Source organism: Drosophila yakuba, chromosome 3R (assembly GCF_016746365.2).
Source record: "Drosophila yakuba strain Tai18E2 chromosome 3R, Prin_Dyak_Tai18E2_2.1, whole genome shotgun sequence".
NCBI lineage: Eukaryota > Metazoa > Arthropoda > Insecta > Diptera > Drosophilidae > Drosophila > Drosophila yakuba.
Window position 1 is genome coordinate 27,240,347 of NC_052530.2, and position 27,447 is coordinate 27,267,793.

General features: G+C 48.1%; 11 protein-coding genes across 11 annotated transcripts; 2 read left to right on the top strand and 9 right to left on the bottom strand.

Annotated features, from left to right (window-relative positions):
• Nucleotides 1-473: 473 nt before the first annotated feature.
• On the bottom strand, nucleotides 474-1,935 carry LOC6538547. The gene is made up of 2 exons (XM_002099033.3): nucleotides 832-1,935; nucleotides 474-768 (listed from the first exon to the last, which is right to left on the bottom strand). The coding sequence occupies exons 1-2, from the start codon at nucleotides 1,895-1,897 to the stop codon at nucleotides 572-574; spliced, it is 1,263 nt and encodes a 420-aa protein (XP_002099069.2). The 5' UTR covers nucleotides 1,898-1,935; the 3' UTR covers nucleotides 474-571.
• A 267-nt stretch (nucleotides 1,936-2,202) lies between these two features.
• On the bottom strand, nucleotides 2,203-3,603 carry LOC6538548. Its single transcript, XM_002099034.4, has 2 exons — nucleotides 2,521-3,603; nucleotides 2,203-2,457 (listed from the first exon to the last, which is right to left on the bottom strand). The coding sequence occupies exons 1-2, from the start codon at nucleotides 3,575-3,577 to the stop codon at nucleotides 2,261-2,263; spliced, it is 1,254 nt and encodes a 417-aa protein (XP_002099070.1). The 5' UTR covers nucleotides 3,578-3,603; the 3' UTR covers nucleotides 2,203-2,260.
• A 116-nt stretch (nucleotides 3,604-3,719) lies between these two features.
• LOC6538549 lies at nucleotides 3,720-5,241 on the bottom strand. Its single transcript, XM_002099035.4, has 2 exons — nucleotides 4,113-5,241; nucleotides 3,720-4,062 (listed from the first exon to the last, which is right to left on the bottom strand). Exons 1-2 carry the CDS (start codon nucleotides 5,239-5,241, stop codon nucleotides 3,866-3,868), a joined length of 1,326 nt encoding a protein of 441 aa, XP_002099071.2. The 3' UTR covers nucleotides 3,720-3,865.
• Nucleotides 5,242-5,297: 56 nt separating this feature from the next.
• Nucleotides 5,298-6,793, bottom strand: LOC6538550. Its single transcript, XM_002099036.4, has 2 exons — nucleotides 5,631-6,793; nucleotides 5,298-5,576 (listed from the first exon to the last, which is right to left on the bottom strand). The coding sequence occupies exons 1-2, from the start codon at nucleotides 6,730-6,732 to the stop codon at nucleotides 5,380-5,382; spliced, it is 1,299 nt and encodes a 432-aa protein (XP_002099072.2). The 5' UTR covers nucleotides 6,733-6,793; the 3' UTR covers nucleotides 5,298-5,379.
• A 69-nt stretch (nucleotides 6,794-6,862) lies between these two features.
• Nucleotides 6,863-9,047, bottom strand: LOC6538551 (serine/threonine-protein kinase RIO2). The gene is made up of 4 exons (XM_002099037.3): nucleotides 8,758-9,047; nucleotides 8,323-8,701; nucleotides 8,078-8,269; nucleotides 6,863-8,023 (listed from the first exon to the last, which is right to left on the bottom strand). Exons 1-4 carry the CDS (start codon nucleotides 8,963-8,965, stop codon nucleotides 7,186-7,188), a joined length of 1,617 nt encoding a protein of 538 aa, XP_002099073.1. The 5' UTR covers nucleotides 8,966-9,047; the 3' UTR covers nucleotides 6,863-7,185.
• Nucleotides 9,048-9,134: 87 nt separating this feature from the next.
• Nucleotides 9,135-11,611, top strand: LOC6538552 (probable glutamine--tRNA ligase). The gene has a single exon (XM_002099038.4). The coding sequence runs from the start codon at nucleotides 9,197-9,199 to the stop codon at nucleotides 11,531-11,533; it is 2,337 nt and encodes a 778-aa protein (XP_002099074.1). The 5' UTR covers nucleotides 9,135-9,196; the 3' UTR covers nucleotides 11,534-11,611.
• Nucleotides 11,583-12,152, bottom strand: LOC6538553 (peptidyl-prolyl cis-trans isomerase NIMA-interacting 4). The gene is made up of 2 exons (XM_002099039.3): nucleotides 11,995-12,152; nucleotides 11,583-11,931 (listed from the first exon to the last, which is right to left on the bottom strand). The coding sequence occupies exons 1-2, from the start codon at nucleotides 12,068-12,070 to the stop codon at nucleotides 11,615-11,617; spliced, it is 393 nt and encodes a 130-aa protein (XP_002099075.1). The 5' UTR covers nucleotides 12,071-12,152; the 3' UTR covers nucleotides 11,583-11,614.
• A 255-nt stretch (nucleotides 12,153-12,407) lies between these two features.
• On the top strand, nucleotides 12,408-13,944 carry LOC6538554 (3-ketodihydrosphingosine reductase). The gene is made up of 3 exons (XM_002099040.3): nucleotides 12,408-12,733; nucleotides 12,805-13,373; nucleotides 13,438-13,944. Exons 1-3 carry the CDS (start codon nucleotides 12,517-12,519, stop codon nucleotides 13,660-13,662), a joined length of 1,011 nt encoding a protein of 336 aa, XP_002099076.1. The 5' UTR covers nucleotides 12,408-12,516; the 3' UTR covers nucleotides 13,663-13,944.
• A 227-nt stretch (nucleotides 13,945-14,171) lies between these two features.
• LOC6538555 (protein RER1) lies at nucleotides 14,172-16,023 on the bottom strand. Its single transcript, XM_002099041.3, has 2 exons — nucleotides 15,499-16,023; nucleotides 14,172-15,436 (listed from the first exon to the last, which is right to left on the bottom strand). The coding sequence occupies exons 1-2, from the start codon at nucleotides 15,565-15,567 to the stop codon at nucleotides 14,894-14,896; spliced, it is 612 nt and encodes a 203-aa protein (XP_002099077.1). The 5' UTR covers nucleotides 15,568-16,023; the 3' UTR covers nucleotides 14,172-14,893.
• A 394-nt stretch (nucleotides 16,024-16,417) lies between these two features.
• LOC6538556 (E3 SUMO-protein ligase RanBP2) lies at nucleotides 16,418-25,918 on the bottom strand. Its single transcript, XM_002099042.4, has 6 exons — nucleotides 25,555-25,918; nucleotides 21,977-24,983; nucleotides 18,878-21,921; nucleotides 18,089-18,818; nucleotides 16,954-18,024; nucleotides 16,418-16,892 (listed from the first exon to the last, which is right to left on the bottom strand). The coding sequence occupies exons 1-6, from the start codon at nucleotides 25,624-25,626 to the stop codon at nucleotides 16,534-16,536; spliced, it is 8,283 nt and encodes a 2,760-aa protein (XP_002099078.2). The 5' UTR covers nucleotides 25,627-25,918; the 3' UTR covers nucleotides 16,418-16,533.
• Nucleotides 25,919-26,064: 146 nt separating this feature from the next.
• Nucleotides 26,065-27,286, bottom strand: LOC6538557 (nucleoporin Nup37). The gene is made up of 3 exons (XM_002099043.3): nucleotides 27,056-27,286; nucleotides 26,581-26,989; nucleotides 26,065-26,523 (listed from the first exon to the last, which is right to left on the bottom strand). The coding sequence occupies exons 1-3, from the start codon at nucleotides 27,197-27,199 to the stop codon at nucleotides 26,114-26,116; spliced, it is 963 nt and encodes a 320-aa protein (XP_002099079.1). The 5' UTR covers nucleotides 27,200-27,286; the 3' UTR covers nucleotides 26,065-26,113.
• Nucleotides 27,287-27,447: the final 161 nt, after the last annotated feature.

The window sequence follows — 27,447 nt, forward strand, 5'->3', positions numbered from 1 at the left end:
GTCATGGTCAAACAACACTTGAACGATTTCGAGTCTAGTCGAATGCTCACGTTTTTTGCAATGCACTTTTGATTAGCTATTCTAGATGTATTAAATGTTCCTGGTAACCCAAACGCAACAAATAGGTATACATACTTGATTTTTTCGAAAAATTAATAATGCTTTTGGTTATACTTATATGTGCTAAGAAAGGGAAATGCAACTTGGGATTTTGTATTATCCGTTATCAAATATCGTAAAAGAGAAGTGAATTAATATTGTTGTTTGCCTTTATATTTTTTCCGAGAATTCCCCCTTATCGACTGCAGCTAATTTCAAAGTCAATATCTACAAAAACAGTTAGAAAACTATTTAAAACGGAATTTGTGCTGTTTTCATCGTTTTTACACCCCTACAAATACCTACTATTAGCACCTATTAATTATACATATACAATTAATAAAAGTTAGTAATAGTAGTGGTAAGTAATCGACTTTTCTGGTGATAATGTAACACATGTTACATATTTATTTTGCTTGTAAACTTATTTAAGACAATAATATTAAAGCTATATTTTTCCCTTTTTTTAACTTTACATCACGTCTAGTAAACCCAAATGATCTAGGAAAGGCAAAGTGAGACGCATCTTCTTCCTGATTTCCTCCGCCTGAAATGCGTCATCCTTGAAGCGCATTCCCTTCTCCGAAAGAGATATTATCTGATCCATGGACGCCTCTTCCTTGCCCGTGTACGTCATCGTTGGCTCGAAGATCAGGGATGCGAAGGCAGCTGAATGATAATATAAATGAAATTAAAGTTCCTTAAACAGGCTTTTGGAAGTAGAATACCCACCATAGAAGGCTCTGTTCCTGAACTGCTGATGAAAGACGAATAGGCTCGGCACATTTCCGGAATACTTGACCTTCTTCAAGGCATCCTTTAGTTTGTAATAGTAGAACTGGACCAGTTCTGGCTGCTTCTTCAGTCGAATATCGGATTGCAATGCAGTGGAAAAGAAGTACTGCAAATCGATGGCCGGGGAATTCCAGGTACTGAACTGAAAGTCGATAAAGATGGCATTGATTGGATGACCTCCGTCGTCGTATTGGAACATTATATTCGTGGTCCAAAGATCACCGTGAGCCAGGGTCACAAAGTCGCCGGGAACAATGGAGGTCGATCGTTCTCCGTACTCCATTACGTTGTCCACCAGTCGATCGATCTTCGCCTGGTAAAGGTGACACAGTTCCGGCTCCAGCTGCAGGGAACGGGACAAAGCCATCAGTAGATTCTTCATGATGGGCTCGTAGCCGCGAGTATGCTGATTAAAGAATCCGCGATCGAAATTCTTCGCAAAGATTCCCGGCTGTCGCTCAGCCAAGGCTGCTCCGGCTGCATGGAAATTGGCCAGCTTTTCGAGCACCAGATGCGTGTGCTCCAGATCCAGTTTCTTGAGGCGATCGGCCACCCTGTATTTCTCCAGCGACATATCCTCGAAGATGATTGAGTCCCGTTGCCGATCCACGTAAACAGTGCCTGCAAAGAGTTTCCGGGAATCCGCCAGCTCATTCCGCACCACATCCGCCATCTGGGGCAGAATGCGCTCATACATCTCCAGTTCCCTGTCGTACACGCCGTAACTCAGGAGAACCTGCGCCGCAGGACCTGCGTCGGCGAAACTCTCCTTCACCAGGAATCTGGTGGATTGCTTGTCCTTTGATTTATCCGTGGTGTACTCGACATGGATGCGCGTTATCACGCTGGAGTAGTTCTCCGCGTTGCCGAGTGACGGCTTAAGGTCCAATTTTTTTAGGAGAAGAGTGTCATTTTTGCAGTAGGATCGCAGCTTTTGCTCCACATAATCGCGGGTGAGCCAAGCGGGCACCACTGGTGTGCTTTTGTTGCCTTCCTGGGACATGATACTGACCGAATAGCGAGGTGATTGATACTTTGGTTTTTCATCGTTGGGGTTCCGCTTTTATACCTCGTCTGTTACACAAGATAAGTGCACATTTAGTATGCCAGTCTTATCTATCATTCTATCTCACTTATCTGACATTCACCTTATCATTCGATTCAACCATTTGAATTAGCTATTAGAAAATCTCTTATTACATTTCAATTGTATGCCAGAGAACTACTAGATAATTCCGAATATTGCCGTATATAACGAAACTATTTTAAAGCTCAAAAGCCAATAGCAGTCGCAATAAGAGACAATAATTTTATTAGTTGACTATAACTAATTTTTATTTATTTATTTATTGAGTGGCACATATTCTTACATCTCGTCTAGTAATCCCTGGTGATCAAGGAACGGTAGAATCAGGTGCAACTTCTTCAGGTTCTCCTCCGTCTGGTACATGGCATCCCTTATCCGCAATCCTTTCTCATCGCTGCTGATGAACTGCTCAATGGTGGGCTCCTCCTTGCCATTGTAGACCATGGCGGGCTCGAAAATCAACGACGAAAACACAGCTGCGTAAAATAATAAGCAGTTAAAAATTTTATAAAATTGCATAATTACCACTGGAAACTCACCATAAAAAGCTTTGGCTCGAAACTGTTGTTGGAACGCAAATAAAGTGGGTACCTTACCAGTATACTTCACCTTTTTTAGAGCCTCCACTAACTTATAGTAGTAAAACTGGACCAGCTCGGTCTGGTGCTCGAGACGAAGATTTTCGTGGATTGAGGTTGAGAAGAAGTAGTGCAGGTCAATGGCCGGAGAATTCCAAACGCTGAACTGGAAGTCGATGAAGATGGCATTAACTGGATGACCCTCGTCATCGTACTGGAACATGACATTGGTAGTCCAAATATCTCCGTGAGCCAAAGTCACAAAGTCGCCGGGAGCGAAGGAAGTCGACCTCTCGCCGTAGTCCATTACATTTTCAATTAACCTGTCGATCTTCGCCTGGTAACGCTGCTTAAGATCCTGACTCAATTCGAGGGTGCGCGACAAGGCTTTAAGGATATTTTTCATGACGGGTTCGTAGCCTCGCACATGTTGGTTGAAAAATCCACGGTCGTAGTTCTTTTCAAAGATACCAGGCTGACGCTCAGCCAGAGCTGCTCCAGCTGCATGGAAATCAGCCAGTTTCTCGAGAACCAGATGAGTGTGCTCCAGATCCAGTTTGCTTACCCTGCAGGCAACCTTATACCTCTCCAGCGAAAGGTCCTCGAACATAATCGAGTCCCGCTCACGATCAGCACTCACAGTAGCTGCAAACAACTTCCGGGAATCGTGGAGCTCATTCCTCACAATATCCGCCAAGCGGGGCAGTACCACCTCGTACATGTCGATCTCCCTGGTGTAGATGCCGTAGTTGATGAGCAAATGCGCCGCAGGATCTTTGTCGGCGAAGGTCGTCTTCAGCAGAAAGGTTGCGGGCTGGATATCCTTTGAATCGCTGGTAGTGTACTCCACATTGATGCGGGTCATCACGCTGGCGTAGTTCTCTCCATTTGCTGTACCCGGCTTGATCACCAGTTTCTTCAGACTTAGGGTGTCATTCTTGAAGTAGACTCTTAACCTTTTCTCCACGTATTCCTCGGTCAGCCACGCGGGCGCCTTGTGGTTCGTATTCTCCGGCATAATGTTAAGATTCTGCTAGATTTCGTCAGAGGTGCTTGGCTTTTATACACGGGCGAGATGCTCACGATTAGAATTCATCTGGATAATTCTGACGACGTATCTCGTGAGTCGTAAGCTCCTAAATTGCAAGCAATTGTAAAGATAGGCGACAGCACATATGAGAACATTTATTAAGATAGGGCTTTGCACTGTGTAAAAGTAGTACTGCCACGATCATAGAAACGCGACTGTTGTTAGAAATGCGCCTGTTGCTAGACGTTAAGCTAACTTATAAGTACAAATACAACTTTACATATCGTCCAGCAATCCCTGCTGATCAAGAAACAGCAGAGTTAGAACCATTTTATCTCGAATGTGATCGGCATGATAAACCGAATCTCTGAACCGAACTCCACTCTCGGCTGTGGACAATCCTTGTGCAATGGAGGCTTCCTCCGTTCCGGTGTACAGCATGCAGGGCTCGGAAATCAGCGAACAGAAAACAGCTAAAGAAAACTCGCTTAATGGAAATTTATTTACATTTTTATGCGCTTACCATAGAAGGATCTAGCCCTAAACTGCAGCTGAAATTCAAATAAACTCGGAATAGTACGCGAATACTTTAGCTTCTTCAAGGATTCCACCAGCTGGTAGTAATAAAACTGAACCAATTCAGTCTGGTGCTTCCAGCGAAGATGATCCTGGATCGAAGTGGTGAAGAAATAGTGCAGATCGATGGCCGGAGAGTTCCACACACTGAACTGAAAATCAATTAGTACGGCGTTGGTGGGATTACCCTGTTCATCGTATTGAAACATCATATTAGTTGTCCAAAGATCCCCATGGGCTAGGGTCAGGAAGTCTCCTGGATTTGTCGACGTCGATCGCTCGCCGTAATCCATTATAGTATACACCAGGCGGTCTATTTTGCTCTGATAACAATGTTTTAAATCTGAATTCAACTCTAGGGAGCGGGATAGGGCCTGTAGAAGGTTCCGGAAGATTGGCTGAAAGCCTCGAAAATGTTTGTTGAAAAATCCTCGATCGTAGTTTTTCTCAAAGATACCGGGCTTCCGCTCGGCAAGAACTGCTGCAGCTGCATGGAAATCAGCCAGTTTCCCCAGGACCAGATGTGTGTGCTCCAAGTCTAGTTTTTTCAGCCGGCAAGCGAGCTTATAATTCTCCAACGACAGGTCCTCAAAGAGGATTGAGTCCCGCTCGCGATCTACAGCGACGGTAGCTGCGAACATCTTGCGGGAATCCACGAGCTCGCTCCTCACCATTTTCGCCAGGTGGGGCAGAATCTGCTCGTACATGTCCATTTCTCTGGTGTAAGCCCCGTAGCCGGCCAGCAAATTGGCCGCCGGATCCTTGGCGGCAAAGGTGGTTTTCAGTAGGAAAGTGGCGCTCTGAGTTTCCTTTGAATCCTTTGTGGTGTACTCCAAATTGATGCGTGTCATTACACTGGCGTAGTTATCTCCTTTGGCTGTCGCCGGCTCAGTCTCCAGTTTCTTCAACTGTAGAGAGCCGTCTTCAAAATATCTGCATAACTTATTCCCAACATATTTCTTCGTGAGCCATTCAGGTTCGATATGGGTATTTTTCTCAGACATTATGAATCCTAACGTTAGCGCTTTAGTTTGAGCAGTGAAGCCATTTTGTGCAAATTTCCACCGTTTTATCATCTTAATTATGACTATCTACACTAAAACTAACTAATCCTTCTGGTTATGGCCCCCAATAAAGTCGTAAAGTGCATTTTATTATGAGTGTTAACTTTCCTCTCACTTCTGTAACGTAATCATTTGATCACGGGTACAACTTTAAATGTCATCCAGCAATCCCCACTGATCAAGATAGGGAAGTGTATGGTGGAGCCTTTGCCTGACGCACTCCTGCTGATATACGTCGTCCTTGAATCTTATTCCTCCTTTGCCCTCCGAAATGACGTGCTCCAGGGAAACCTTCTCTTCTCCATCATAGACCATAAACGGTTCAAAAATTAATGAAGCAAACGCGGCTATTAAATAAGATTTTTTATCAGATCTAAAACATATAATGACAATCTACCCACCATAAAAGGCTCTAGTTCGGAACTGTTGTTGAAAGTCGAACAAAGTCGGCATACAACCAGCATACTTTAATTTTTTCAGTGCATCCTTCAGTTTGTAGTAGTAAAACTGAACCAGCTCAGTTTGATTGTTTAGACGGAGCTCGTCCCGAATGGAAGTGGAGAAGAAGTAGTGAAGATCGATCGCTGGGGAGTTCCACACGCTGAACTGGAAATCGATGAAGACAGCATTGATGGGCTGTCCCTTTGCATCGTACTGGAACATAAGATTGGTGGTCCACAGATCTCCGTGGTTGAGGGTTAGGAAATCGCCAGGATTATTGGTGGTCGAGCGCTCACCGTAGACCATTATGCGATCAACAAGTCGGTCAATCTTCGCCTGGTATCGTTGACGCAGCTCCTGATCTGAGTTAAGGGAACGGGACAGGGTCATCAGAAGACTCTTCATGATCGGCTCATAGCCACGGGTATGTCTGTTAAAGAATCCACGGTCATAGTTATTCTTAAAGATGCCAAGCTCTCTCTCGGCCAGCGCTGCTCCAGCGGCATGAAAGTTGGCCAGCCTTTCCAGCACGAGATGTGTGTGCGCCAGATCCAACTTTTTGATCCTGCAGGCCACTTTGTAATGCTCTAACGCGAGGTCCTCGAAAATAATAGAATCTCTATCCTTGTCGACGTATACAGTGCCGGCACAAATTCGCCGAGGATCCTGGATCTCCCTCTTCACCAGATCCGCGATCTTGGACAGAATTCGCTGGTACATGTCCATTTCGCGGGTGTAGATGCCATATTTGATGAACACATGGGCAGCCGGATTCTTTTCGGCAAAGTTGGTCTTTATCATGAATTTGGTGGCCTGTTTGTCCTCCGATTCGTCCGTGGTGTACTCCACATTGATGCGAGTCATTAAGCTGGAATAGTTGTTTTTCTTGAGAATGGCAGGCTTGATATCCAATTTCTCCAGCTTCAAGGAATCCGCTTTGAAGTAGGCACGCAGCTTATCCTGGACGTAGTCCGCGGAGAGGTGAAGCGGCTTCGGATGAGATCTTTCCTCATGCATTTTGCGATCTGAACTGCTTCTCGAACAACCCGTCAGTGTTATCATTTCGTCAGGAGATTAGCTTATATTTGTTTCACTGCTGGGAGCTATGATAGCAACGATAGCCTGAAGCTCATCTCTCTCCGACTTACTAAAGTTACCTAAAGAAATAATTAACAATTAAAACTCAGTTATGGCCAGTTTAAATATTTTTTCTTGTATAAGTTTAAACACTTTTCTTTTATACTTCTATAAACATCCCATTTATAAAACGTATCATTTTATTACAGCATTTCGCTGACTCATGAAAACGTTTTTATTTACAATGCACTACACGTCGGAATTGTGACTTTTATTTATCTAGGGATTACACTAGATAAAGAAATAATCCTATTCTTGAGTGTCAAGTTCAGAGCATGAACGAATTACCAAAACGCCATTTGACCGATGTCTTGATGAAATGTTTTAATGTTAAATATACATATCACTATTTTTATTTAAACAATAGATTAACGGCATCTAGAAGTCCCAGCCGGCATATTCCTTAACCACATCCTTGTTCTCCTTGCGATGACGATGCACAGCACTAGCTTCTCCCTTGGCCACGCATTTCTTTCGCTGCTCCCGCTTCTCCTTGATGTCCATGTTCCGGCGTATTCGGTCGGTAATCACGGACGGGGCTATTGTGCTGGTTGTGGTAGAGTAAGAGCGCTGACTTCTCGCATCATTTAGCATTTGCTCAACCATTTTAAGACGATACATGCGTGAGTTAGGATCCAGGCCAACAAGCTCGGGAACTTCATCTGTATCTAAATCATTGGAACTGATAGACCTGGCGTCTTCCTCGGCGGCATTTGCTACCGGAGCTTCATCTTCGACTGGAATAACTTCCGGAGTTTTAACCGGCAGGGAAATGTCCAACTTTTTGGGCATTGTTTGATCGGGAACTTCTGGACCCACGCTGAGATTACCCAGATACTGCGTACACGATTCAATGTACCGACGCACTGCGTCGTCCGACTTTTGGGTGGGCTTGGCTTCGCTATAAATGACCTCGTTCTCCACCTGGCGTCGACACTCGTCAATCTCTACAGCTGCTGCGGTAACCAAGGTGGGAGGCTCTTCCTCCTCTTCCAACTCGTCTGCTTCATCCTCCTCATCTGCCTGCTCCACCATCCCGTACTCCTCAAGAAGATCCTGCTCCATCTCCTTAGTGAAACCATAGCCTGTACAGTGTACCTCAGCATCCAAATCATCCTCACGCACCAGGTCGCTGAACTTGGGATAGTCTTCGCTTTCGTAACCAAATTTGCGACGGAACATTTCACGCACGCAGTTTACATCGCGTTCAAAGAAACTAGAACATAATTTGCTATTAATACTTGAATGCTATAATCACTAAGAAGCTTACAATTCTGCATTTTCATGCGAGGTGGACATCATCTGAGGGAAATCAATCAGTATGGGCTTGCCGGCGTCCGTCACCATTAAATTAAACTCATTAAAATCGCCATGAATAACTCCAGAATTACCCAGTCGGACAATTAGGTTCATTAGATCATCGTAAACCTGTGGAGCGTCTAGAAGTTCGTGTACTTGGGTCCTATAAAAAAAATTATTAAAAGACATGCACAATAAAACAAATAGGTATTTTACATTGGCCAGCCCTTGACGAGATCCATTAACACGCAGTGGCGATTGAAATCGATGGGTTTTGGCACCGGAAAACCACGATCATAGAGCGCCGACATGTAGGCAAACTCGCGTGTGGCCGAGATGCGAGATAAGTACAACCAGGAGGCCTTGTGCCGGCGACCGTGGTAGTCTCTTTTGGCTTTCACATTCCTGAAACAAGTTCGACCCAATCGGTGTAGTTTGAGGCAAATGGGGGTGCCCTCCTCATCAGCTACTACGTAGATGTTTGACTCCTTGCCAATTCCAATCTGGTTGCCAAAGGAACTAACCGATCCACGCAATGTGAGGGACTTCAGAGCCAGGTAATCGTAGCCCGTGTTTGTCAAGCGGTAGCCATCATCTGTGGGCAAAAAAATGTTATTGCCTGAAGGTACTTCAATCTGCAGCCATACATACATTTCTTTCCCCGCTCGTAGGCCAACAGCTTGTGCTTGCACAGCTCCTTGAGCAGCTTGTGGACTCCACCTGTCTTTAGATTCGCAATAGCAGCCGCCAAAGGCCCGGGCACCAGCTCGTGGTTTTTCATGCCCATCTCGATGGCGGTGAGCACGCGGAAGTCCTCCTTAGTGAGGTATCGCAGCACTGTCACGTTTAATTTACCCATTTTCGTTTTATTTTGGCAGTTTAGCAACGCATTTAACAATGTTTTCGTTTCACACGTGCGGACACGATAGGTGGGCGGAAATCGATATGCGTCGATTGTAGCGGACTATCGATTATATTTGTATCAGGTCCCAGCAATCGAACACTGCAATGCAACTGGTGTTTTATATCCCGGTCCGGAACGGTCACACTGACTTGCACTTCGTCATCAGGGAGAGACAAAAACGGCGACATGGCTGGAGATGATCTGATTGCGAAATTCCAGGCGCTCGGCATGAGCGAGCAGAAGGCGAAGGAGACATTGAAGAATGCCAACGTGACAAAGAACCTCCAGCTGGCGTTGGCGGCGGCGGGAGGCGCCACCCTCTCCGACGGCACTGGCATGCTGATCTACCACATGGCCACCAAGCTGAAGCCGCAGACAGCGGACCATCTGCCTCTTCTGGTGCGCTACATCGTGGAGCACAAGCTGGACAACACTCAGCGCGTTGATGCCGCACTGGAGTTCCTGCTCAAGTGCGGTCAGAGCCTGAATGCCAACGTTGACGTGCAGGCCCTTGAAAAGGAGTGCGGCGTGGGAGTGGTAGTCACTCCAGAGCAGATTGAGCGCACTGTGCAGGCCAAGATCAAGGCCAGCTACAAGGAGGCCTTGTTGGAGCAGCGCTACCACTTTAACTCGTTCAAAATCCTGCAGGATGTCCGGGGAGAGTTAAAGTGGGCGGATGCAAAGTCTGTGAAGGCCGCCATCGATGTGGAGATCTTCGATCTGTTGGGTCCCAAAACCGAAGCAGACTTGAAACCTCCCACTAAAGCAAGCGAAAAGCCAAAGGCTGCCAAACCGAAAGCAGAAGTAACCCCTGCCGCTCAAACCGCTGAAGCAGCTTCCGATGGAGCCACCACCATTTCGGAACTCATGAAAACCAAGGTGCACTTCCATGCCCCCGGCGAGAACTTTAAGGCAGATGGCTACGTGGTCACCGAGCACACGGAGCGGCTACTGAAAGAGCACTTGGCCAGGACTGGAGGGAAAGTGCACACGCGATTCCCACCAGAACCGAATGGCATTCTGCACATCGGTCATGCAAAGGCCATCAACATTAACTTTGGCTACGCGGCTGCCCACGATGGAGTTTGTTACTTGCGATACGACGACACCAATCCCGAGAAGGAGGAGGAGAAGTTCTTTTTGGCCATCAAGGAGATGGTGGAATGGCTGGGCTACAAGCCCTTCAAGATCACCTACTCCTCGGACAACTTCCAGCAGCTGTACGAGTGGGCTGTTGTGCTGATCAACAAAGGATTGGCCTATGTGTGTCACCAGAAGGCGGAGGAACTGAAGGGCTTCAACCCGAAGCCCAGCCCCTGGAGGGAGCGTCCCATTGAGGAGTCACTGCGGCTGTTCGAAGACATGAAGCGTGGAAAGATCGACGAGGGAGCGGCCACACTGCGCATGAAGGTCACCCTGGAGGAGGGCAAGATGGATCCGGTGGCGTATCGTATCAAGTTTATCTCTCATCACCGAACAGGCTCTGACTGGTGCATTTACCCCACGTACGATTATACTCATTGCCTTTGCGATTCTCTGGAGGATATCACTCACTCACTGTGCACCAAGGAGTTCCAGTCAAGGCGATCCTCCTACTACTGGCTGTGCAACGCTTTGGGTATCTACTGCCCGGTGCAGTGGGAGTACGGCAGGCTGAACATGAACTACGCACTGGTTTCAAAGCGCAAGATTGCAAAGCTGATCACGGAGCAGATTGTCCACGACTGGGACGATCCCAGGCTGTTTACTCTTACGGCTCTGAGACGTAGAGGCTTCCCAGCAGAGGCCATCAACAACTTCTGCGCCCAGATGGGCGTAACGGGTGCCCAGATCGCCGTCGACCCCGCCATGTTGGAGGCAGCAGTGCGGGATGTACTCAATGTTACGGCTCCTCGTCGATTGGTTGTCCTGGAACCGCTCAAAGCAACCATAAAGAACTTCCCTCATGCAGCGCCCGTGCAGCTAGAAGTGCCTGATTTCCCGCAGAACCCGCAGCAAGGATCTCATAAGATCACTCTGGACAAGGTGATCTATATTGAGCAGGGAGACTTTAAGTTGGAGCCCGAGAAGGGATACCGTCGTCTGGCACCCAAGCAATCTGTGGGTCTCCGCCACGCAGGTCTCGTTATCAGCGTGGATGAGATAGTTAAGGATCCGGCGACCGGAGAGGTGGTGGAACTCATCTGCACTAGCCAATCTGCCGAGCAGGCCGAGAAGCCCAAAGCTTTTGTCCAGTGGGTATCGCAGCCGATACAGCTGGAAGTGCGTCTGTACGAGCAACTCTTTAAGCACAAGAATCCCGAGGATCCCAATGAGGTGCCCGGCGGCTTCCTGAGCGACATCAGCGAACAGTCCATTTCAGTGGTGGTGGCATTCGCAGATCGTGCGCTTAACCAGGCGAAGGTCTACGACAAGTTCCAGTTCGAGAGGATTGGTTTCTTCTCTGTAGATCCAGACACCAGCGCAAACCACCTAGTGTTCAACCGCACCGTGGGACTGAAGGAGGATGCGGGCAAGAAGTAATAAGCGCACGATTTTGGAAACCCACAGAGAAAATGAGACAAGATCCGTATCACATTAAAATTCGATTTATAAAATCAACTCTCATTTCTTTCCCTCCACCATGATGATGTGGTAGCCAAACTTGGTCTTGATCGGGGGATCTGTGTACACGGGATTATTGACGGTGGAGATGGGCAATGCAAAGGCGGCGTCCTGGAAGGGACCCACCATCGCTCCGCGGATCTGCCATCCGAGATCGCCGCCTTGTCGCGCCTTATCCTCGCTGTATGCTGCCGCTACCTCGGGAAACTTTTGGCCCGCCTTCAGCTTCTCCATTGCCTCGGTAATCTTGCCCTGCTTTTCACACAGGATGTGACGAACCTTTACGGCGTTGCCTCCTTTTTTCTCCTTACCGGCAGCTGTATGCAGATGGGAAAAGTCATTCAAGGGCCAGGATTTCTAGGTTTGTCGGGAGCACTTACACTTGTCTTCGGCGGCTGGCTTCTTGCCACCTTTCCCCGCATCCTTTCCGCCCTTTGCGTCCTTTTTCGGTGGCATTTTCGTTAAATATTGCTAAATGGCAAATTCCATCCAAGTAAACAGTTCGGTTGGAGCAGACACATGGGGTCAGTGCTGCGCGCCAAAATCTAGCCTAATTTATCAAACCTCTTAATTTAAAGATGTAGATATTTTTGGTAGGGAACTGTAATTGGGTCGGCCATTTCTTATGATTAGTTCATTTTTTTTTATTATGGAAACAAATTGTATAAAATAATAGAATAATTTATTTTGGTACAAATTATTTGCTTACCCTTTGATAGCCACATTCGCATCCCTAACGCGCATCGAAAGCTATCGATAGAAATCCAGTTCCACCTGTTTGCGTAATACGGTCACACTTCGATGCACTTTCTAATCAGACGTTTAACTTCGCGGTGCAGATAAACCAGCGAAAGAGATTAAAAAATCCGGGTGTATTATCTCACCCTCTCGGAAATATCACCATGGAACTGAGCTGGGAGATAGTGCTCTGCGTGGCCATTGCGGTGCTGGTTCATGTTCTGGTCTACCTATTCGTCATGGCCAAGAAACCGAAGAGCATAGTGGGTCGTCATGTGGTGGTCACCGGCGGCTCCAAGGGCATCGGACTCTGTCTGGCGGTGGAGTGCGCCATGAAGGGCGCTAATGTGACGGTGATAGCGCGCGACGAGAAAATGCTAAGTGAGTAATGTGCTGGCAAGGAAACCCCACCCAAAATACTCTTATCTCTGATATCCGATCTTTTTGACCAGGCGGAGCTGTGGCTCTGATGGAAGTGATTCGCCAGCGTCCAGATCAAAAGTTCCAGTTCAGGAGTCTGGACATTGGCGGCGACTACGACCAGGTGGCCAAGGTGCTCGGCGAGATCGAGGATAGTTTCGGTCCCATATACACCTTAATCAACTGTGCCGGAATGGCCATTTGCGGTGTGTTCGAGGAAGTCTCTGTCCAGGATGTCCACAAGCTGATGAACGTTAACTTCTTCGGCACCTATAACTGCACCCGTTATGTCCTGCCCAAGATGAAGAAGGCGGGCGATGGCATTATTGTCATCACTGCCTCGCAGGCGGCTATGTTCGGTATCTATGGATACGGACCTTATTCAGCCACCAAGTACGCGCTGAGAGCGATGGCTGAAACGATTGCAATGGAGTCTCGGGAGCACGGGGTCAGCGTGACTTTGGCCATGCCCTGCGATACAAATACACCCGGATTCGAGGAGGAAGAGAAGTCCAAACCCAGGGAGACAAAAATAATTTCTGGTGGCGGAGGTCTCATAGAGCCGGAAGTTATGGCCAAAGCTATACTCAAGGATGCCTTGGTGAGTCGGTTACCTATAGTTGAAATTCACCCAATCTAACTAAAGCACTTTTATTTAATTACAGAAGGGCAATTTCACCTCAACTGTTGGAGCAGAAAGCTGGGTGATCACCACTTTGGGTGGAGCGTTGCTTCCTTGGGATGGCTTCTTCACCAATCTTCTCCACGCCATGGTTTTGGGTCCACTGCGACTAGTTAGCTACGCCCTGCACAAGTACTTTAATAGTGTTATACGCAAATGCGCTCGAGAGGATAAGGCCAAGGTCGGCTCGAAAGTGGAGACCAAGTGAAATCTCTCTGGTCTCGCTGCCCTTAAAGTATTCCAAGTGCCCACTACATTAAATCACATTTTCATGATAAATCAAAATGTGCGATTATTTCGCATGTTTAGCATATTACGATTCCTGTATTATCATTCATTTATATATATGTGTGCATTTTAACTTTTTTATTATTGCCTTGCTAAAGTTTAAACTATTTGCATTGCGTTTTGTAGTCAAAATGACGTGTGCCTGTTCTGTTGGTGTGTGCTTCATTTAAATAAAAACAAAATGTATTTGTTGTTCAGAAAACAAGTCGTTTTTAAATTATTCCGATTTCCACAGCAGGGCACTTGGGGATTGTACTAATCGCCAAAGTAATTTCACGCATTGCCCTTATCAAAATTGGGTTTGTATCTTAAAAGCGAACAGCAAACTACATGTAGAACTCGATGCCATAAGCGATTAGATAAACACAAAAACCACGCCACGAAAGCCATCCACCTTTCCAAATAGGTCAAAATTCAACGATAAATTACTTTGGTTTTCTTTTGTCTTTCTTTATTCATAAGACGCACCCAGTGTACACTTCCTATAGTTTCAGTTTTCAATTCGCCTTTTTTTTAACATTTTGTATAGTTAACGCTAACAAAAATTGTATAATCATAATGCAAAATATATATATGTTTGTATACATATTTAGGCATATATTTATAGCTTCTAAGCATGATAATCAAAAATAATTGGATTCAAATACAGTAAGTCTACTTTTTGGATAGAAGAATCATTAAATTATCGTTAGGATTAGGATGAAAAATTAAATTAGTGCTGATCTGCTGTATTTCGGTATCGTTGAGGATTTACAATAGATAGAAAGCATTGTAAATAAATATAAATTTAAACAAGCAGTTAGATTAAACAATAAACAAGGTATTTTGCACAAAACGCCGTACGACAACTCAACAGTGAAACGAAAAATGCTACACAAACCGAAAAGGAAAATCATATTATAAGCTTGGTTCTGGTTGATGTTATGCTTCTGGTTCCCATTCCGGGCTGCTCTCGGTAGCTTTCTCTAGTAGTCCTCAATGGCAATGATTTGCGGTGGTTTGATGGACGATGCTGTTGGCGACCCCACATCCTTGGTCGCTGCGCTGTCGCTGGTTGTTGATGGTGGCGCTGCAGCTGCAGAAGAGGCGTTCGAAGGATCACCTGTTCCCGCTGGCGTCGCCCGTGTGTCCGGCGTCTGTGCGGCTAATTGTCACTTTGAGTTGCCCGCCACGGAGCCGGGTCCGGAACCCGCCAAATCGTTGACTCGCTGGTAGCGCGGCTTATTGCGGGTAAACGGCAAGTACTTGTACTTGATCATATGCTTAATCTGGCGCTTCATCGTGATGCAGAAGAGCGTGATGAAGTACATGACCAGGATGGGCCAGAATACCGGCACGTTGAAAAAATCGAAGAACGTACATATCAGTCCAATAAGCGTGCTCTTCGCCACCGACAGCCAGAACTTGAACTCCGGCAGGCGACGAATAAATGGCCGGAACTCCTCGTTGCTGCGCGTGGGGAGATTGGGTCCCTCGTCCTCATCGTCCTGCGAATACGGATCGAACTCCGGGTCGATCTTGGGCGTTAAAAAAGCGATAAACAGGTTCAAGTGGTAAATGCCAAGCGCATAGCACACGATGTACCAGCCTTGATAGATGAAGATGCGCAGCACGAAGAGCAGGAGCAGGAAGCCGGCGAACACCCAGCGCATACGTGTGTGCGGTGTGCTCCGGTCCAATGTGGATTGGTAGGTCTGCGGAGGTAAAGGATGCGGGTTAGATCGTTTCCTGGCTGGCCATTTCCGGAATCCCTTACCTGTGAGAGGCGCTGAAAGAACTTCTTAACCCCGCCGCCGCTCGCAGCACTGCTGTCCTCGTTCATCATGGTCGTTGCTAGTCTCTCATTAATCTCCGGCCCTCGACTTTTATTGTTGACTTTGACGCTGTCGTTGTTCTCGCTGCACACGTGTATCGATTCGGGATTTGTGTAATTTTCGAGGACTGGAGGACAGGGGCTGCCGGAAAGCGGCTAACAAAACACAAAATGGGCCAACTGGCAAACTAGGCGCGCTCCATTCGCTAATTATTCTCTAATTCATATTCTGCACCGCCCGTCGTCGCCGTCTTCTTCTTACTCCTTGTTGTAGGGCTGTTGCGACTGTCAGTTTGTTGAGATTGCTTTTCGCAGAGCCTGCTTGCCAGTTTTTCGTGATTCGTGGAGTTTTGACCACAGTGAAGTGCGTTTCTATGCGGTAACTAATTTAATTACACTAGAGATTTGTCGGCAATTTATTGTTCTTTTTTCACACAGAGTTCACCACGTCATTATGCTCTCTCAGTGGCAGGGCTGTCAAACTATCGGCTAGGGATGAAACAATCGATGGTCGAGCGACTATCGCCGATGGTAAATGTTAGTTTTAATTTTTAAGGTAAGTTCTTATTTATCCGCTTTTATTATTTTGAAAATCTGTCGGCCGTCATTTAATTTATATACATTTGGTCGGTTTTCTTGTGCTGATGGTGGTACTGCTTAATTTGCCTCCTCCCTAATATATCGATTGCTTTATCGGTTTCAATATTCAAATTTATTTCGCTAAAAACTTAACTCAATTTTTAATGCAGAACTCTTTTTTCTTATTTCTATAATTGTGACTTAAAAATAACATCCATAATTTGATGTGAACAAAATGGTTTTCGGATTTGCTGTCAAATTCTTAGGCCTTTCAAAAGTGATATTAATGTTTATCAAAGTTTTATTAGGAAAATGTGAAATAGCAATTTCCGCTACTATTTAGGAGGAATATTCTAACACAATCCTAGACATGCTACAATATATTTAGATCCGGTTTGCTTATGAGCTCTCCTGCTCCTCCGGCGCGTCGTCATTCTCGTCCTCCTCATCACCGTGCAAGGCCTTGGTACGTTCTATGCACGAATTGACCGTTTTTATGAACTCATCGGCGGTCTCCTCCTTGCCAAATCGACAGGCAAGGCGTTCCAAGACGCCCTCGGCGCCCACCTTACCCTCTGCGTCCACCGCATAGTTGTAACCGGCCCACAAGAAGCTCTTTTTCTGATCATTCATGTTATCCATTTGTAGGGAGGCGGAGATATTCATATTAAGCACCAGCTTGTGGATCTGCTCCTGCCGCATGACCAGTCGGAATGTCTGCAGCTCCGGGTGCTCCAGCACCTTTATCTCACCGATGCCTATTTTTTTGTTTAATAAATTTGTAGTGTGATTAAGAAAGCGACCGTTAGTGCAACTTACCTCGCTCCTTCCATTGTTTGGATTCGGGGTCAAACCGATAAAGCTTCGCCCGCTCGCCATACAGTTTAGTCTCGTTCTCCTCTCCAGTGGTGACTACAATCTCATCCGGCAGCTCGACAATGGGATCATAGTGCGGATCGTAGTTGTCATCAGTGGTGGCGTCGCCATCATCATCGCCACCTTCTGCGGTGCCAGAGTCGTTTTTGCCTGTTTGCGGCGAAGACTGGAAGTTCTTGAATGCGTTCTGATGCGTGAGGTTATAGAATCCGCCCCCGGCGGACTTGTTGAATCCCACGGCAGTGCCCGGGCTATTGGCCGCAAGGTTGGCAAAGTCATTGCCCGCCTTGTTCGCTAAGTCAGCAAAAGTGCCGCCCGGTTTGCTTGCCAAATCAGCAAATGTGCTGCCGGCCTTGTTGGCCAAATCGGCAAAAGTGCTGGTTTCCGGCAACGCTTCCGTCTTGTCCTTACTCTTTTCTTCAACGCCGGCGGTTTTATTCGAGGTTATGTCCTTTTCCTTCTCATTGTCAGCGGCTGCCTGTTTGCCCAAGTCCGTGAATGAGACGACGGGTTGCTTTTGTCCAAAAATGGGTGCACTACTGATGCCACTACCGAACACAAAGCCACCGGCTGGTGCACCTCCAAAACCTTCGGTTTTGGTGCTTCCGAAAGCGTTGGAGGATCCAAAAATAGATGGGGATCCACCGAAGATAGACTTTGGTGCTTCCTTGCCATCTGATTTTTGTAAATCAACTTTAGGGCCTCCAAATGGGTTGGCGTCTCCGAATACAGGTGCGGCAATTCCACCGAAGATCGGCTTCGGTGCGTCTTGGATCGGTGGTGATTGGGCATCCACTTTAGCGCCTCCGAATATAGACTTTGACGAATCCTTCTTCTGCTGCTCAGCGGATTTATCTCCACCGCCGAAAATGGACTTGGCAGAATCGTCAGCCGAATTTTCGTTTGACAAGCCGCTGCGGAATATAGATCCCAATACGTTTCCTTGTCCTTCGCCTGATGCTAACTTTTGAAGATTGGCTAGGGGATCGGCATCTTTTTTAGGCTCCGATTTATCTAAATTGAATGTAGTAGGCGGTAAGTTAATTTCATCTTAAGATTAATGTAGATTTGTGCATACCCGTGCTACCGAACTGGAATGCCGAGCTAGACGTTTTGCTTGCCTCCGACACAGATAAATTACCGAATCCCGAGAACGAGGAGTTATTTGCGCTCAGCGAACTGGCTTTGAATATGGAGGTGGTGGATGATAGGGAATTGTTAGGCTTGTTAGGCTGGGGGAGAGTTAGTAGGGGAAGGGTCATGGGAAGTGGAGGGATTACATCGTGCGTGGTTGCCCTTACAGTCGAGGTTTTGCCGACAAGTACTTCCGGTTCGCCTCTGTTGCTCTTTGCCTCACCACCTTTCTCTTTAAGTGGTTCATTTGAGGAACTATTTGCTTTCGTTGCTTCCGCTGATTTGGAATCTGGGGCATCTTCTATCGCCTTTGCTGTTCCATTAAGGGCATTCTTTACCGCTTCGTGGAAGCCTTGTGCCACCTCCTTGTTTTTGAAACGCAGAGTGAATCGCTCAAGGACACTCTCCCCCTCGCTAAAATCGTGTACAGCAAACATCCACGATGTTTCAGTCTTTTCCCTGTACACCACATTCTCGTTGAGCACATGGTTAAGACAGATCTTGAACACCTGCTCCCGACGCATGACCACGCGCAGCTTTTTGGTCTGCCTATGGCGCAGGATCTTCACATCCCCCAAGCCGCGCTCCTTCCACTCGCCCTCGGTCAGTCGGTACAGCTTGGCCCTTTGCACATACAATGTCTCCTCGTCCTCCTCACCTGTTTTCACATCGATCTGAAATACACATGTGTTAAATAAAAATACATACGGTTTTTGGTATTAAATAATTGTACCTTATCGGGTAATGGGATTACTGGTGCAAAGTAAGTGTTGTTCTCCTCCTCCTCCACGTGCAACTCGTTATCGTCGCCCTCATTAGCTGCTGGACTCTTTGGCTGCTGCTGGCCGGGCTTGGGCATGGAGAAGGTGAAGCTGCTGGAGCCAATTGAGGTAGCAGGAGCGACAGCTGCGGGCATTGCCGGAGCCGCAAAGTTGAAGGTGGCGGATCCAAAGACATTGCTGGTCTTGTTGGCGCCATCAGCAGTCTTATCCTTGTTACTAGCTGCTGGAGCTCCAAAACCAAAGCTATACTGGGTGGAAGCGGGCAGATTAAGTCCCGTTCCTAGTGAGTTTTCCTTCTTTGGTACCGTGTCATTCTTGGGCGCTTGACAGGCGCTGCAGTAAAGAGACTCTCCAGGATTGTTCACATAGCATTCGTTACATGACCAACTACCGACAGCGGGTTTGAAGGCGTCTCCGAATCCAGAAGTGGTTGAAGGCTTTCCAAAGCCAAGGGCTGCCGCTTGAGCTGGAGCAACAGCCGTAGGAGCTGAAACCGAGGCGGTCACAACTGCCACTACCGGTTTTTCACTTTGCTGGGTAGCGCCTCCAAAGCTAAATCCACCAGTGGCGGGAAGAGCTGCTGGGGCAAAGCCAAAAGAAAACTTGCTTGAGGAGCCAGTGGTAAGGTTTAAGGCGTTCCCTTGGTCCAGTCCCGATTGCTTGGGGGGAACAGTGGCATCTTTGGGCTCCTGGCAGGCCAAACAGTAAAGCTGATCCTGGCCATTGCTGGTATAGCAGGCCTGGCAGTTCCAACTGCCTGCCTTGGGCTTGAAGGCATCCCCAAAGCCCTTTATTGGCTTCTCCTTCTCCTTAACATTTTCTCCAGCGGCAGAAGCGGCCTTCTCCTTCTTTGGTTCCTTTCCAATACTTTGTTGCGCCTTTTGCACGGCTTCGAAGAATTCCTGACAGACGTCTTGCGACTTGAAGCGCACAGCGAGCAATGCGGTGGTTAACTCCTCATCGGAATAATCCTGACCACCCCATGTGACGGCTGCCTTAATGTTCGATGCATAGCTGAACTTGGTCTCGGGCAGCAGACGCTGATTGCAGCACAGCTTATGGACCTGCTCGCGCCGCATCAGCAACCGAATCTGGCTGGGATCAGTGCGATCCCGAAGGAGCTTCATATTACCAAGACCGCGCTCCTTCCACTCATTCGCTTCCCTATCCCAACGCAGAAGCTTGGCACGGTGCTCGAAGAGCACATCCTCGTTCTCTTCGCCGGTGACCACCTCCACTAGTTCGGGCAGGGCAATAACCGGCGCAAACTGGGCGGTGGGCACATACTCGTCTTCAGCGTCCGAGGCGTTAGACTTGTTCAATTGAGACTGCTGAGGCGTTTGGCCTTGAACTGTAGTGTCTTTGATCAAAGCCGTGGTGAAGAGGGTTGTGTTGTTGCCGCTGCCCACCGCAGAAGCGCTGCCAAAGGAAAGGTTTGCAAAAGGAGAGGCGTTGGATGTTCCAAATCCTGATGTTCCATTTGCCCCGAAGCTAAAGCTGGCAAATGGTGCAGCAGAGGCAGGCGCAGCTGTTGCAGGAGCTGCAAACAATGACTTGGCTGCCGTTGCTGGTGGGTCTGGCTTTGGCTGCGGTTTCGTTTGCTCCTGGGGCTTGTTGAATAGCGAATTGGCTGCTGGGGTGCTGGTTACAAAGCTCTTGGGTAAACTGAATGCCGCAGGAGCTGTCGCCGTTGATTCCTTGTCGGTTTTTGGGAGCTCCGCTGTCTTTTCCGTCGATTTCACTGTCTCTTTTGACTTTGCGGCCTCGCTTGCATTTATAAAAGCCACTCTGAACTCTTCAGCCAACTCCCCTGTTTTGAAACGCACCAGGAATTTCTCCAATGTAACTTGCTCATCTGCAAAGTCATTTGCTGCCCACAGAAGGGATTTCTTATCCTTGTCCTGGGTGGCAACATTTATCGTAATGTCTGCAGTGATTTTGTGATTAGCACACACTTTGTGGGTTTGATCGCGCCGCATCAAAACTCGAGAAACGCCGGTGGCATTGTCGCATAAAATTTTGATTACCCCCGTACCGCGCTCTTTCCACTCCTTGTCCGCATACCGGAAGAGCTTGGCTCGGCTGGTAAACTTGACCTCCTCGCCCTCCTCGCCGGTTCGAACCTCCACTTCATCGGGCAGTGGGATGATGGGCTTGAAATCGGGACGAGGATCGTAATCATCTGCTGAAGTATCTTGTGGCAGAGTTTTGTTAAGATCACTAGCCGCACTTTGGTTAAGCTCAGCTTCCTCCTGTTCCTTTTGTTTTTCGGCTGCTGCCTTAGCCACCTGTGTCTTGAACGAAAAAGGACTTTCGGAGGTCTTGCTGCCAAAGTTAAAGCTGAATGCTCCTACTGCTGGAACCGCTGGCTGTGCCGCTTGTGCGGGTTGTGCCGGCTGTTCCGGTGCCTGAACCAAACTTGGCTTGATATGCTGTGCTGGAATGGTCACGCTTAAAGTGGGCTGGACACTGGCAGTCGTGGGCTTCGGCAATGGATCTGAACTGGTTATGACCACATTGGCTGGCGGCTCCTTTTCCACGGGCTGATTGTTCAACGCACGGTTAAACATAGACGGCACACTAACAGGGGCGGGTGCTGGTGCGGGAACAGAAGGAGCCACTTGAGGTACATGAATAGGAGGCGGGACAGCAGTTGTTGCCGCAGGATTCACAGCAGCAGCATTTGGTGGAGCAGAAGCAGTGCCGGGAATTGGCCCCGTTGGTACACTTAAGGGCTTTGACTGCGGCACTTGAATGGGCGAAACTCCGAAGCCCGGCGTTGACGTGTTAAAGAATCCGGGTGTTGGCAGTGCACCCACAGGCTTGGACTCCAGGATGTTCAAGGGAGGCGCAGGCGCTGCTGGCTGAGCGGGAGGAGGTATCAGACTTGGCGGAGGCTGGGTAAAGTTGCCCATGGCGTCGATGTAAGGTGCTACCGAAGGCACAGTCGGCGGGGGAAACATACTCGGCAGGCCAAAGTTTGGATTTCGAGGACCTACATCAAATTGAACATTAGCATTTTGAAAATCTAATTTAAAACGTGTGCTTACCAAACATATTGGGGGGTGGAATTGATCCTGCAGCTGGAGGAGTCCGCAAGAACTGCGCTTGCGCTTGAGCCTGAGCCTGAGCAGCGTAGTAGTTGTACATCTGGTTTTGGTTAAACATGGGACTCCCGTATGGTCCCGGCAGAAAACGCTCTTGGGCGGATGGCGTGTTTGGAACCCCGTTGTAGAAGCCAGGAGTATATGGATTTGGAACGACTGGGTGGACTGCACCTTGGTTCTGGCTCTGCTGCTGTTGTTGTTGCTGCTGCTGCTGATGCTCCGCCAGTGCATCCTCAATGATGAAGAGGTCATCCAAACCTAAGGCTGCTGCAGGATCCACATCCCGCGTAGGCGTGTCTCGACTGCTGATCTTTATCTTCTTAAGCAGCTCCTCCAGCCCAGTGAACTTCTCAGTGAGGGCTTTGATTTCCTGCCGCATGGCTTCCATTCCCACACTCACATCGTCCTTGAGCACACACAGAGACTTGCTGATCTGCTTGACAGTCTGCTCCATCTCCTGACTGGGTTGTGCCACAACAATGGGAGTGACTGGGGTGACTTCCACTTGGCGACGTGAACGGTTAGCAGGGAAAGCTGCGATGGAATAGAAGTCATCTTCTGCATCCTCGTAGGCGGATGAATTGTTATGCACATCCGGACTGCCGAAGCTATCATCGATGCCCCGACTATTGCGTTCCTGTTGGAATCTACGCATCTCCCGTTGAATGGCCGAAGTGAGTGGGTGCTTAACATCATTTCTGATTAACTTTTGCGTTTGCTGCAGGCACTCCTGTCTTCGCTCCGAGTACCGAACTCGGGAGCTTCGCGGCAACTTGGAAGAATCCTCAAGGTGACGACACGCCTCCGATTGCATATAGAGGGCCATGGGCAGATCAAGCCCTCGGACCTCATCCAAAAACTGCTCATACTGTCCTATCCTGAACATTTTTGCGCTAAAATAGGTGACGGCTTCCTCAGCCAACGATTGAAGATCTTGCCATGCTGCCGTTGAGTTGGCGGATCCGTACTTAAAGACGCGGACATAGGAATCCAGCTGCTGGGTGTGCTGGCGGCGTAAAATTGAGAATCCATGCCTGTACAGGGTATCGATACGTGTCTCCAGAGAAGAACTATCCGAGCGGGAATTCAAAATCTTTCCCAACTGAAAAATGATGATGGGATCTGTTTTGGGGCCATTCACGCCGCGCACTGCCTCCAATCCAGTTTGCAGTTGAGCTCGTTGCTCGGCGCGATTACCTTCACCAGTGAGCTGGTTCGAGTTAAGTCGCACCACTAGATCCCACCAATTACTATGCTCCGGTGCGGCTAGTTGGCCCACCAGATTGGCAAATGGCATCATATGCGGCCGGGCCGCAGCATTGCGGTTTCCCAAATGGGTGCTGTCATACGCTTCACGCTGCAGCTGCAATTTCCGTCTGGTCTGAATGACTGCGGCATAGAGGTAGAGGTCCACGTCCACCTGGCTGATTGAATCGTGCCCACAGTAGTTAAGATTCTGCTTAACATCCCGCCGGAGACCCTCATAAAAGACAACGCGTGGCGCATCTCCTAGATTGTTGGGATCGGTGCCCAGGGCCAGGTAGACATGATGGGCCAAGGACTGTGGCGGCAGCACCAACGCCTGCTGTTCGTAGGTCTCGATGTGCGCCAGATTGGGCCACTCGAATATTGGCAACTGCAGACGCGGGTTTCGCACCAGATGCGAAGACGTATCCTTTAGTTTGTGTTCGGCGTGGGTAAAGAGCTGTTGGTAAAGTTGACCGCGCCAGCTCTTGTCCGAGCACTGCTGGTGAGCGCTGGCCAACAGCTCTTCGGAGTCGCCAAATAGTCCTGGCAATAAATTGCTCGACATTTTGTCCTCATTAATGTTGTCATTATCCCTGTGGCTTTCAATTTCCATTCGTGACCGGTCCAAGCAACCCAAAAGGGTTCGTCCAAGCTGGGCACATCGGAAGGCGCCATGCGGTCGCCAAATCTGTATAATTTGCTTCTGCTCCGCGTCACAATGCTTCATCCAGTGGTGGACACTCGAATCTTCGAGCGGTCGCACCTGGTAACCAAGGAGCAATAGCGGCAAGGCGGAGCGTAGCGTGCTCATCCATTTGTTTTTGTTTGCCACCACTTCACGTTTGAAAATCAGTGTCACCGCGTGAAGCAGAAGCTGGCCGGTGTAGTGGTCAGCACAGGATTGGTGGAACTCCCGCTGCGGGGCATCCTTCTCTATCGTATTGCTAAACTTGTATAGATATTGATCAAGTCTAAACAACTGATTGCTGACCTCTGCCAGACCACTGCCCTTCTCCAGGACGAGCTGCACGAGGCGATCGAGGGCGTGCAACGCGAGGTGCCAAAATCGCCAGTTCTTCTTCACATCCTTGGCCATTTCCAGCTTGACAATGACCATCCAGACCATTTCGTACCAGTCGATGGACTGGCTCGTGCAGCCTTTGGACTCCAGTTCCGTTTTCAATGCGTAGTTAAACGCCTGTTCGAATTTCTTTTTTTCCACATAGCTGCGCAACAGTTGAACGCGCACATTCACATCCTGTGGACGTGCCTGCAGTTCTTTGTGCATAAGCATCTCCAGAGTGTTGTCCTCGCCGTCTGCGGCATTGCCGTTGCTCTCCATCAGATTTACCCGCATTCGCAGGCTGAAAACATATTGGTTGTCGCCCAAATCAAGGCTAGTAGCCTGATCTAACCAGAATTTTGCTGACTCCGTGCTTAGTGCGTTGTTCTCCTTTAGCAATAGTTCGCAGGCGTCCACGACCACCTCTGCCTGCCGCGGATTGATTTGAATGGAACGTTGGTAGTGCTGCAGCGCCTTTTTTTCATCCGGCGGGTTCTGCCTACTGTAGCAGGTGGCAATCAAATTATGGCCTACTGCGTCGTCCCTCGTCCGGAGATAGCCGTTCAAGTATTCGATTGCCTTTGGGTATTCCTGGACTTTATTGTACAGTCGAGCTATCGCCAAGCCTTTGACGTCGCGCTACAAGAAGTTTTATTGATTTGTTATTTGTTTAAAAAGTATTCGTTTAAAACAGTTAAAAGGATTTTTGAAAAAGCATTTTGAGCGGAATTTGATAACCATTGTAGAAGTAGGCTTAAACTTCAAACCTCTATTCGCTTTAATTTTTAGATAGATCAATAAAAGATCGCCAAAGATAATTTAAATTTTCCCTTGTGGATGTTTAACCTCCCACATATTGAGTGCGCACTGTAGATGCTGAATGATATGAGCGGCCGCTAGCCACCAACACATAACCTCAAATATCTATTTTGATTTACGAAGAGAAGAGCAATACCATGCAGTTGAGGGAGAAGCGATGAATTTGGCAAGTATACGAAATGCAGCCGTTGAAAGAAAGGCGCGCAATTTCCTATTCAATCACAAAAACGACGGCCAAGTGACGCCGACTCACACACACAAACACACCTAAACACACGCAGACGCCGCACGCACACAAAGGCGCGCTTTCAATGGCGGCGCCTGAAGATTTCGCAACTGATTTTCCTTATGCCTTTGAAAATTCCGATGGACATTGTGGGCGTTTATTTACCTCACTTCCCGGCTGGAGCTTTCCCAATATCTTGTGAACATGTGCGTCCACCTCTTTTCGCGTTTGAAACATATCTGTACTATTTTAAAACACGTTCAATTCGCTGTGGACGAGACCTCGCAAAAATGTGCTTCGCGCTTGAGTCTTCCCTCACTCCGTCATCCGATCGACGCGGATTACTCGAACGGTTAAGTGCCACGGCCGGAAAATCACGTAGCTCCGTATGGGCAATTTCAGTCGCAACAAGCCGCACTCGTTTGCGGTGCAGATCAGAACGTATATATCACTGAAATTGAATTTAAACTTAAGCTGAAGAGCACCGAAACCAACAAAATACGTGCAGACTTAGCGCTGGAACAAAAAACGATGATTGCGCACTGCCATCGATGGGCGCGAAAGTATCGCGGTACTGGTGGCTCGACCGCGAATATCGATTGCTTCGGTGGTCTTTTATCGAATTAAGAAACAGAACGGTTTTAACTAAAAACTTAATGAATGCGAAACTTGAAATTTTATACACTAACGACTTTTCTTTATTAATTAACATTTTTTAAATAAATTATTTCATTTGCACTTTCCAGAAGAGCAGCTTTCTATCAGAGACCGCGCTAATGTACGGCAATCGCTGGTGCCAGGCCATTCCGCCGTAGGATTTCAGGGAAGCCTCCAGCAGAGGAACCGTCGACTTGGCCGCGAACACCTTGAGAGTTAGCCCGATTACCATGGCGATGACCATCTCGGAGCTGCCTGGCGCAAAGCGCACTACTCGGCCACAATCCTCGTGAACCTGCTTGACATCCGCGGGCACATAGGGTCTGTTCAGATCCCAGGTGACCACATCCCCGCCGGCCAGCGAGGTGATGAAGAGCCTGTTGCTGTGGGCCCAGTCGGCCGACATTAGGGGGAATTTGGGCGACTCCACGGAGATAATGGTCTGCTTGATCGTCACATTGTATAGGTGAATGATGCCTGCAAGGAGATTCCTTAGTTACACAGCACGATAAACACTAGTCGTAGCAAGCACACCTTTTTTCTCCGCCACAAGCACCTTGTTGGGATCCTCGGGGTGACTCTTGACGGACATGCCAGCGGAGGACAGGCCAAAGGTTATGACATTCTCACCGCCGCCAGCCGTCGTCCAGAATCGGCAGGTGAAGTCATCGCTGACGGAGGCCAGCAGCTCGCCCTCGCACACCCAGGACACATCGTTGACGTAGTCCGCATGCCCACGGAGCACCTGGAGCGTGTTGTACTGGGCCAGATCGGTGCGGAATAGTTTTAGCTGGTTCCCGATGGCCGCGCACAAAGTCACATTGTTGGGCGTGCAGTTGAGCGAGGTGTCTGGCGAAAAGGCCAGTGCACTCACGCACAGCTGTTCCTTATCGCCCAGATCGAGGTCCTGGAGGTGTGTGTACCCGAACTCGCCGCTCTCCTCCTGCGAATTAAGGGGTAACCATTCAGAATCATTCCACTTTCACTGGTTCTATGTATAAACACCCACCGGCAGTCCAACGAGCAGCAGACTCAAGTGTTTTCTGAAGGCCACTGCTATAAGATTGTAGGCAAAGTCATTGGTGCAGATCTCGTAGCAGTAGATGGCTTCATTGAGCTGGATGCTGTGATCGGGATCGGTGACAGATCGCATTTTTCTATTTATTGTTTGTTATTCCCGGGATAAATGCAACAATTAGCCGGCGCCAAAAAATGTTTATTTTAGTATGACCAAAATTGAGTTGAAGAATTTTCCAATATCTCACGCTGTTGATAAGCAGAAAATGAAAAGAAATTTTAAATATTCGCTATTATGTTTAATGCTTATCTGAAAACTTTTAAACAATATTCAAGTTAAGAGATACAAGTAAGCGAACCATTTATTGATAGAAAACTAGCTTA

What these genes read in the sequence shown, in the direction of transcription:
- LOC6538547 (XM_002099033.3), bottom strand. Translation starts at nt 1,897, where the DNA reads ATGTCCCAGGAAGGCAACAAAAGCACACCAGTGGTGCCCGCTTGGCTC. An exon ending in CAGGAACAGAGCCTTCTATG is followed by an intron (nt 769 to 831) that starts GTGGGTATTCTA and finishes ATTATCATTCAG; the next exon opens with CTGCCTTCGCATCCCTGATC.
- LOC6538548 (XM_002099034.4), bottom strand. Translation starts at nt 3,577, where the DNA reads ATGCCGGAGAATACGAACCACAAGGCGCCCGCGTGGCTGACCGAGGAA. An exon ending in TCGAGCCAAAGCTTTTTATG is followed by an intron (nt 2,458 to 2,520) that starts GTGAGTTTCCAG and finishes TATTTTACGCAG; the next exon opens with CTGTGTTTTCGTCGTTGATT.
- LOC6538549 (XM_002099035.4), bottom strand. Translation starts at nt 5,241, where the DNA reads ATGATAAAACGGTGGAAATTTGCACAAAATGGCTTCACTGCTCAAACT. An exon ending in TAGGGCTAGATCCTTCTATG is followed by an intron (nt 4,063 to 4,112) that starts GTAAGCGCATAA and finishes AGTTTTCTTTAG; the next exon opens with CTGTTTTCTGTTCGCTGATT.
- LOC6538550 (XM_002099036.4), bottom strand. Translation starts at nt 6,732, where the DNA reads ATGATAACACTGACGGGTTGTTCGAGAAGCAGTTCAGATCGCAAAATG. An exon ending in CCGAACTAGAGCCTTTTATG is followed by an intron (nt 5,577 to 5,630) that starts GTGGGTAGATTG and finishes CTTATTTAATAG; the next exon opens with CCGCGTTTGCTTCATTAATT.
- LOC6538551 (XM_002099037.3), bottom strand. Translation starts at nt 8,965, where the DNA reads ATGGGTAAATTAAACGTGACAGTGCTGCGATACCTCACTAAGGAGGAC. An exon ending in CTACGAGCGGGGAAAGAAAT is followed by an intron (nt 8,702 to 8,757) that starts GTATGTATGGCT and finishes TTTTGCCCACAG; the next exon opens with ATGATGGCTACCGCTTGACA. An exon ending in TCGCATGAAAATGCAGAATT is followed by an intron (nt 8,024 to 8,077) that starts GTAAGCTTCTTA and finishes ATTATGTTCTAG; the next exon opens with TTTCTTTGAACGCGATGTAA.
- LOC6538552 (XM_002099038.4), top strand. Translation starts at nt 9,197, where the DNA reads ATGGCTGGAGATGATCTGATTGCGAAATTCCAGGCGCTCGGCATGAGC.
- LOC6538553 (XM_002099039.3), bottom strand. Translation starts at nt 12,070, where the DNA reads ATGCCACCGAAAAAGGACGCAAAGGGCGGAAAGGATGCGGGGAAAGGT. An exon ending in GCCAGCCGCCGAAGACAAGT is followed by an intron (nt 11,932 to 11,994) that starts GTAAGTGCTCCC and finishes ATCTGCATACAG; the next exon opens with CTGCCGGTAAGGAGAAAAAA.
- LOC6538554 (XM_002099040.3), top strand. Translation starts at nt 12,517, where the DNA reads ATGGAACTGAGCTGGGAGATAGTGCTCTGCGTGGCCATTGCGGTGCTG. An exon ending in GCGCGACGAGAAAATGCTAA is followed by an intron (nt 12,734 to 12,804) that starts GTGAGTAATGTG and finishes CTTTTTGACCAG; the next exon opens with GCGGAGCTGTGGCTCTGATG. An exon ending in CTATACTCAAGGATGCCTTG is followed by an intron (nt 13,374 to 13,437) that starts GTGAGTCGGTTA and finishes ATTTAATTACAG; the next exon opens with AAGGGCAATTTCACCTCAAC.
- LOC6538555 (XM_002099041.3), bottom strand. Translation starts at nt 15,567, where the DNA reads ATGATGAACGAGGACAGCAGTGCTGCGAGCGGCGGCGGGGTTAAGAAG. An exon ending in TCTTTCAGCGCCTCTCACAG is followed by an intron (nt 15,437 to 15,498) that starts GTAAGGGATTCC and finishes TTACCTCCGCAG; the next exon opens with ACCTACCAATCCACATTGGA.
- LOC6538556 (XM_002099042.4), bottom strand. Translation starts at nt 25,626, where the DNA reads ATGTTTCAAACGCGAAAAGAGGTGGACGCACATGTTCACAAGATATTG. An exon ending in AGCTCCAGCCGGGAAGTGAG is followed by an intron (nt 24,984 to 25,554) that starts GTAAATAAACGC and finishes AACTTCTTGTAG; the next exon opens with CGCGACGTCAAAGGCTTGGC. An exon ending in CAAACAATGGAAGGAGCGAG is followed by an intron (nt 16,893 to 16,953) that starts GTAAGTTGCACT and finishes ACAAAAAAATAG; the next exon opens with GCATCGGTGAGATAAAGGTG.
- LOC6538557 (XM_002099043.3), bottom strand. Translation starts at nt 27,199, where the DNA reads ATGCGATCTGTCACCGATCCCGATCACAGCATCCAGCTCAATGAAGCC. An exon ending in TGCTGCTCGTTGGACTGCCG is followed by an intron (nt 26,990 to 27,055) that starts GTGGGTGTTTAT and finishes CTTAATTCGCAG; the next exon opens with GAGGAGAGCGGCGAGTTCGG. An exon ending in GCTTGTGGCGGAGAAAAAAG is followed by an intron (nt 26,524 to 26,580) that starts GTGTGCTTGCTA and finishes ATCTCCTTGCAG; the next exon opens with GCATCATTCACCTATACAAT.